General features: G+C 39.8%; 1 protein-coding gene across 1 annotated transcript; it reads right to left on the bottom strand.

Annotated features, from left to right (window-relative positions):
- Positions 1–52: 52 nt before the first annotated feature.
- Positions 53–2041, bottom strand: LOC125532561. The gene is made up of 3 exons (XM_048696579.1): positions 1663–2041; positions 786–997; positions 53–643 (listed from the first exon to the last, which is right to left on the bottom strand). Exons 1-3 carry the CDS (start codon positions 2039–2041, stop codon positions 53–55), a joined length of 1182 nt encoding a protein of 393 aa, XP_048552536.1.
- Positions 2042–7052: the final 5011 nt, after the last annotated feature.

The raw sequence follows: 7052 nt of genomic DNA, 5'->3' as shown, positions 1-7052 counted from the left end.
ACAACCCTCACTTCATTACACCCGCAACTTTGTTTGTCATGTTACCACAGGATTACGGCCTATAGTCCAGCATGGACCAAAAGACCTTCACTTGAAGCTTGGCAGTACCACAAGAGATCTCCCTTTTCTCTTCACCACGGTGTCGTGGTGTGAATTCAACTTCCCATTCTCTAGTAGCAGCAGCAGCACCACCAGGGACTGCAAAGCCAAATGTGAGCATACCATTCAGACGGAGGGTCATGACACGCCGCCGGAGTGTGATAACTGCACGGTCTTCACAAGACACCACACCGTCTTCCTCGCTATTATAAATCACAATCCTAGGCTCAATGCCCTCTATGCCAGCCACGATCTTTCCACAAAAACTTCCCTCGAGTAACTTGATCTCGAACGTACCCTCGATAGCATTAAGAAGAGTTGCATACCTCACGTCCACAACACTAAACCAGCTCTCAAGAGTTTGATGTGCAACAGCAACCTTTTCGTCTCTAGGCAGAACTCGTCCATCAATCATAAGCAAACCCTTGCTGATTTGCTCGCTTAGAGGCTCTTCACCAACCTTGATTTTAAGATCTATCTCCAGATATATGAAATCAAGTAATACCAGACCTCGACCTGGGCCAGTTAAGATCAAATTTTCATCCTGTGAAAAGCAATAGCTCAAAAGATTAGATTATGAAAATCCAAATACGGATAAAGCCTGCAACGGAATATACAATAGAGTTACAAACTAAACAAAATCAAGAGGCACATAAGCAGTGATTTTGAAGCAAAGAGGTACGTACCCTTGACTTGATAGGTTGGCAATTGTCCCCGGTGCGGTTAAAGAGGTACATGCACTTGTGGTCGATGCTGTCTCTAGCGATGATAGTGCCATACACATCGATTGGGAAGCCTTTATCCGAGGAGACTATCTTGACAGTAAGTATGTTTGCAGTGTCTTGGAGTTTCAAACGATCTACACACCTCTTGGTGTATCGCATTGGAGGGATAGGCGCTGCGATGTAAAAACAAAAGCATAAGCTAGTTGTGAGGGGCAAAAAGAATTATGTAAAGCATAAAATGCACCGCAGCAGCACGACAAGGATACAATTCAGATTTCCTATTCATATTCATACTGCAAGAAATTCAGTTTTCAAATCATGTTTGCCTCTCGACACAGCAAACTATTCTTGTTTCACTTAAACAGTACAAATCAAATCACTGAACAATAATAGCATAAATAGTTGATGCAAACAACATGAGACAAATAAATAACAAGACGTGGAAAGAATGAAACATTTTCTGTTAAATTTTACAATTAATCAGGCTTTGAGTCTAGGCTTTGAATGCAATTGTTCTAAACATAACTAGATATGCAAGGGAGATTCCACCAACGAGGCTAGCAATCGTGAAAACAACTTGAAAGAAACATACATAAATACATACATACATACATACATACATACATACATACATACATACATACATACATACATACATACATACATACATACATACATACATACATACATACATACATACATACATACATACATACATACATACATACATACATACATACATACATACATACATACATACATATATACATACACAGTTGGAAATGTATGCCTTTGAAATAGAATCAGGTCGGGATCTAGGTTTTGATGGCGGACTTACACTCGGCGTTGATGTCGAAGACCGAGAAGTCGTTGAAGGAGTAGCGGGTGTAGACCTTGCGCTTCGTCTTGGGGTCATGCTCCAGGATGGATGCCATGACCTGCTGGTGCGCTAGGCGTCGCCGCCGGTTCTCCGCCGCCTTCCGCGCCTTCTCCTCTGCCTCCCGCGCCTTCTCCTTCTCCGCCTCCCCCTCCTCCTGCGCCGCGGCCAGCATCGCCGCCTTGTTAAAGAAGAGGTCCTCCCAACTCAACTCCTCCTCCCCTACGCACGCCATGAATCCCAATTCCCCGCCGTCGCCGTCGCCGTCGCCTCCAAGGCCGATGAAGCTAACCCTAAGTCGCCGTCCACGGTCGAGGCCTGCCCGATTCCTCCTTTTCATTCCTAATCGCCGCTGCTGCTTCGGGCTGGGCCTTATTAATCTTTACGCGAAAGACGGCCCATTAAGCTATAGTGCGCTCCGTTCGGCAGGAGAAGAGAAATTGGATCATATAAGCCACACTTTCCTTCTCCATTTGATAATTTCCCCTCTGGCCCCCGAGATTGACGGGTGGGACCGGAGAAATTGGATCGCACGGTTTTTAGTTTCTGGCCGATATTTTACATCAGCCGGTTTTTAGTTCCATCAGGTTTTATAAAAAAAATGTTCATATATTTGGAAACGTTCACAAATTTTAAAAATGTTTAGAAATATAAAAAATGATCCTATGTTATTATGAATGTTCTAGAAATTTCAAAAGAATATTCATGACTTTTTAAATGAACACGAAAAGCATGTTTAGGACGGCCAAATTGCAACGTTTAGGACGGCCCATTATAAGCTATAAATAGTATACACACGGTTGATAATTCCCAACCGATATTTTACATCAGCCAGTTTCTTAGTTCAGTCAGGTTTTATAAAAAAAATTGTTCATAAATTTGAAAACTTTCACAAATTGTAAAAATGTTTACAAATATGAAAACAATGCTCCTAAATTTTTACATCAGCCGGTCTTTTAGTTTTGTCGGGTTTCCAAAAACTGTTCATAAAATGTTCACAAAATTTAAAAAATGTTAATGAATATGAAAGAAATGTTACTAAATTTTTAAATCATCTTGTTTTTTAGTTTCGTCAGGTTTTATAAGCGGGGAATAGGATATTCAAATTGCAATGTGCCGTCTATATAGAGATTCCAATGAGCCCTGCTTCACGCTGGGCCTTATTAATCTTTTTCCATCGACACGCGAACCACATGTGACGGTAAGATGGTCCATTAAGCTTTTTTTTGCAGATACATTATATCTACCTAATAATAAAGCTTCAGGATGAACTTTTTTTATCAAAATCGATGAACTTTTTTCAAATACCTGAACTTATTCCAAATTAGTATGAAATCGATGAACTTCTACTAAAATCGGTGAACGGTTTTCAAAATCTGGTGAACTTTTTTAACTTTTTCTATAAAAATCGATTAACTTTTTTTAAAATCCATGATTTTTTCTTCAAAATCCGGTGAACTTTTTTTCATAATTGATGAGATATTTTCGATTTTTGTGGACATTTGTTTGAAAATCCATGATTTTTTTTAAAATCGATCAACTTTCAGAAAATGTGTTTTCTTTTTCAAATTTACTTTTTCTTTAAAAAGAATATACTGGTATGGAAACAATGGTCATATAAACTATTCTCGGATCAAACACATCAAATTCATCGTGGTGCAATGATCACTGCGGCAATTTCCTCGCAATGGCATGTGGGTTCGAATCCTAGTTCTTTCATATTTTTCTTGATGTTTCTTTTTTTAGCATATGGACGCGAGCAATGCTGGGCTGGCCCACTATCACGCACCTTCAGGCGCCCTCTGCCGTAAGCGGCACTGAGGGCGCCGAAGAGGAGCTCTCCTTCCTGACTCCTCCGTTTTATGCGAGGGTAAGGACGGCCCATAAGCTATAGTGCGCTCTGTTCGGTAGGAGAACGACCTCTACGGTCCAATCGAAGTCGCTCACATACACGAATACATTCGTTTCTATAAACGCACTCATGCACACCCTACTTATGCTGATAAAAGTTTTCTTATGGAGATTGTCAAATAATTCGTTGCTAACAGAGGATGTTCGAAAGCACAGGAAAATGTCGCACCATGACTAGTGTTTTGCATGTGGGGCTCAAGACTCATGGCGTCATAGCCTCATTGAGTGCACCATGGCGCGTTGTGTATGGGTTTTAGTGGACTATGACCTTTTGGAACACATGATCGCAACAACGGAATTAGATGTGAAGAACTGACTCTTTTCTATGATAGATGTCCTAGTCATGATGAATTCACACAGATGTCAATCACTCTTTGGGCAATATGGTATGCGAGAAGGAAACTTATTCATGAGGGGATTAATTTGAGTCCCTATCAAACACATAGATTTGTTTCATGCTTTATCTCGGAGTTGGATCGACTTTCGGGAACACCAGAAGCACGTGGTATGATTCGGACTACATGCAATAATGGGCAACATCGTTGGATCCTGTCTGCTCACTAGTAGAAAACAGGGCTTCGGTCACAGCTCAATATACACATTAGTCCCAGTTGCTTTACGAATCGGGACTAATGTGTGCATTAGTCCCGGTTCGAGCGGCTAAAGGCATTAGTCCCAGTTCAAATGAGACATTTAGTCCCAGTTTGAGACACGAACCGGGACTAAAGGGTGCGATGCCATTTAGTCCCGGTTCGTGTCTCAAACCAGGACTAAAGGGGTTCGTGCCTCAAACTCTACCCTTCCCCCCCCCCCCCCCCCGGTGTATCGCCATTTCAGTTTTGAAATAAACAAAAGAAAATGATAAAAACTTCAAAAAATAAAATCCTTCGAGATGTAGTTATATTACTACATCTACTAGTTAGAAAAATTAAAAAAACTTAAATTTGGACATGTTTTGCAAAAAAGGTGTTATGAAAAGGTAAAACGGCTATAACTTTTGCATATGATGTCGGAAAAAAAAGTATAATATATCAAAATGTTCAGCACGAAAATCCGCATCCGATTTTGACTGCCATAGGCCGTTTTGCAAATTTTTAGAATCCTCAAACTCTAAAAGGAAAAAAGTTATGCTCAAATTTTAGTTTTTTTTCTGAATTTTGGTTAAATCTGGTCAAACTATGGTCAAACTACTTATTCAAGAAGTATTAGTCTTACTAAATAATTATTCAAGAATATTAGTGTTACTAAATAATTATTTTGGTTTTTTTGAATTTTTGTCAAATCTGGTCAAACTGTGGTCAAACTACTTATTCAAGAAATATTAGTGTTACTAAATAATTATTGTTTTTTAGAATAATAGTTTCAGACTCAAACAATGAAACCTGTGACTTCATGCTCAAGCTAAACTCCTGAGGGTTAATAGGATTGACATCTTACTATTGTCAGGAAAACAATAAGTGCAGAGTTGGAAACGATGAGGAATAAAACCAGGAAATTAAATTGAGCAGTGATGAGGGGTGATTAGAGATTAAATTGTAAAATAATTCAGAAATTTGAAAATCAGGAAAAATAAAAAAAATAAAAAATCGTAAAATTTCCTTTAGTCCCAATTGGTGTTACCAACCGGGACTAAAGGTGGAGCTCCAGACCCGGTTCGTAACAGAACCGGGACTAAATGGGGGGGCCTTTAGTCCCGTCCCTTTAGTCCCTGTTCCAGAACCGGGACTAAAGGCCCCCTAGAACCGGGACAAATGAGTCTTTTTCTACTAGTGGCTGCAGAACAAATAAAAATTAATGTTGATGCGGGATTATCATTGGAGCACAATGTAGGCACAACAACAACAATTTATCGAGACCATCTTTTGTCGAGACCAAGATGGTTACTATATTGGGTCTTCAGTGCTAGTGATTCATGGCATCGCTGATCCTGCTACTCCTAGAAGCTTTAGCCTGCCGAGAGGCTTTATCGTTGGCGCAAGACTTGGGCATGCAGCATTTTCAGATCGCATCAGATAGCAAACAGGTCATCAATCATACTCGCCAAGGGGGGTTGAAGGAAACCATGGGAGTGTTCTCAAAGATTAGTTGCAAACTGTTACAATGTCTAATTACAATAATTTTTTGTTTGAACCTCGAGCTTCTAATTTTGAAGCTCATAGGCTAGCTAGGTCAGGTGTCTCTCTTCCCTAGAGTCGGCATCTTTGATTGGGCACGTCAGAAGTGACCCAATAGCTTTTCCTATAAACATCTTTGCCAATTAATAAAAGCCTAGCTACCTTTGCTTAAAAAAAACTCATACACACCCCTATGAGCACCTTCGAGAGACTGAGCCGACATAGCATCTTGAGATTTTCTGAAGTCATCATAGGCTCCTCGTACTCGACGAGGACGTCTCCTCCCACTGAACGAACATCGCCGAAAACCTAAATAAATCCAGAAAAATGCGAGCACCAATGTTAATTTTAGGACTTATACTCTGGTGGGCGGGGGATACCACTGTCCTCCTTACCATCCAACCACATGTTGGTTCGTCGGTCCGATCAGTTTTGGTGTACAGTTCGATGGTTTACAGGAGGTTTTTATTTCCCGACCGATATTTTACATCAGCCAGTTTTTCATTTCCGTCGCTCTGTTCGGAAGGAGAACGATCCATACGGTCCAATCAGTTTTGGTGTACAGTACAATGATTTACAGACGCTTTTTAATTTTCGGCCGAGATTTTACATCAGACGGATTTTTTATTCCCTCGGGTTTTTTTAAATATTCATAAATTTTTAAAATGTTCACAAATTTTAAATATGTTTATGAATATTTTACATCAGTAGGTTCCTCAGCTTCCACGCAGGTTTAATTACATGCATTTTCTTGAAACATGAGAATATTAGTTCATTATCAGAAACATTTTTTTGGAAGTTATATCATCATTTTTTTAAACTGTGTAACAAATTTTTATACTATGTTAAGATTTTTTTTCAAGCTCATGATTTTAAATTCTATAAATAAATTTAGGTTTTAAAAATATATGCATTTAATTTTAAATTTTTTAGGGGTATGCATAAAATGTAAATAAAGTAAAAATGAGGAGAAGAAAATAATTTCGGGTGACGTCAGGAAGAGGAGGCACGTCGTACTGGGCCATGCACGCAACTGCTCATCATCAAGGCCAATCATACTCCCTGGAAAAAAAAGCGCAATCATATTGAGCTGAGGCCGACAGTAAAAAATAACATAAAAAAAACATATCAGAGCCAGGTTTCGATCCTGGGACCTGTGGGTTATGGGCCCACCACGCTTCCGCTGCGCCACTCTGATTTTCTTGCTGAATTTGCAACGTCAGCGTATATATCACAATAAAAAACAACTTATCAGAGCCAGGTTTCGATCCTGGGACCTGTGGGTTATGGGCCCACCACGCTTCCGCTGCGCCACTCTGATTTTCG

Source organism: Triticum urartu, chromosome 1 (genome assembly GCF_003073215.2).
Source record: "Triticum urartu cultivar G1812 chromosome 1, Tu2.1, whole genome shotgun sequence".
NCBI classification, from domain to species: Eukaryota; Viridiplantae; Streptophyta; class Magnoliopsida; order Poales; family Poaceae; genus Triticum; species Triticum urartu.
This window is presented reverse-complemented; position numbering and strand designations above follow the sequence as displayed.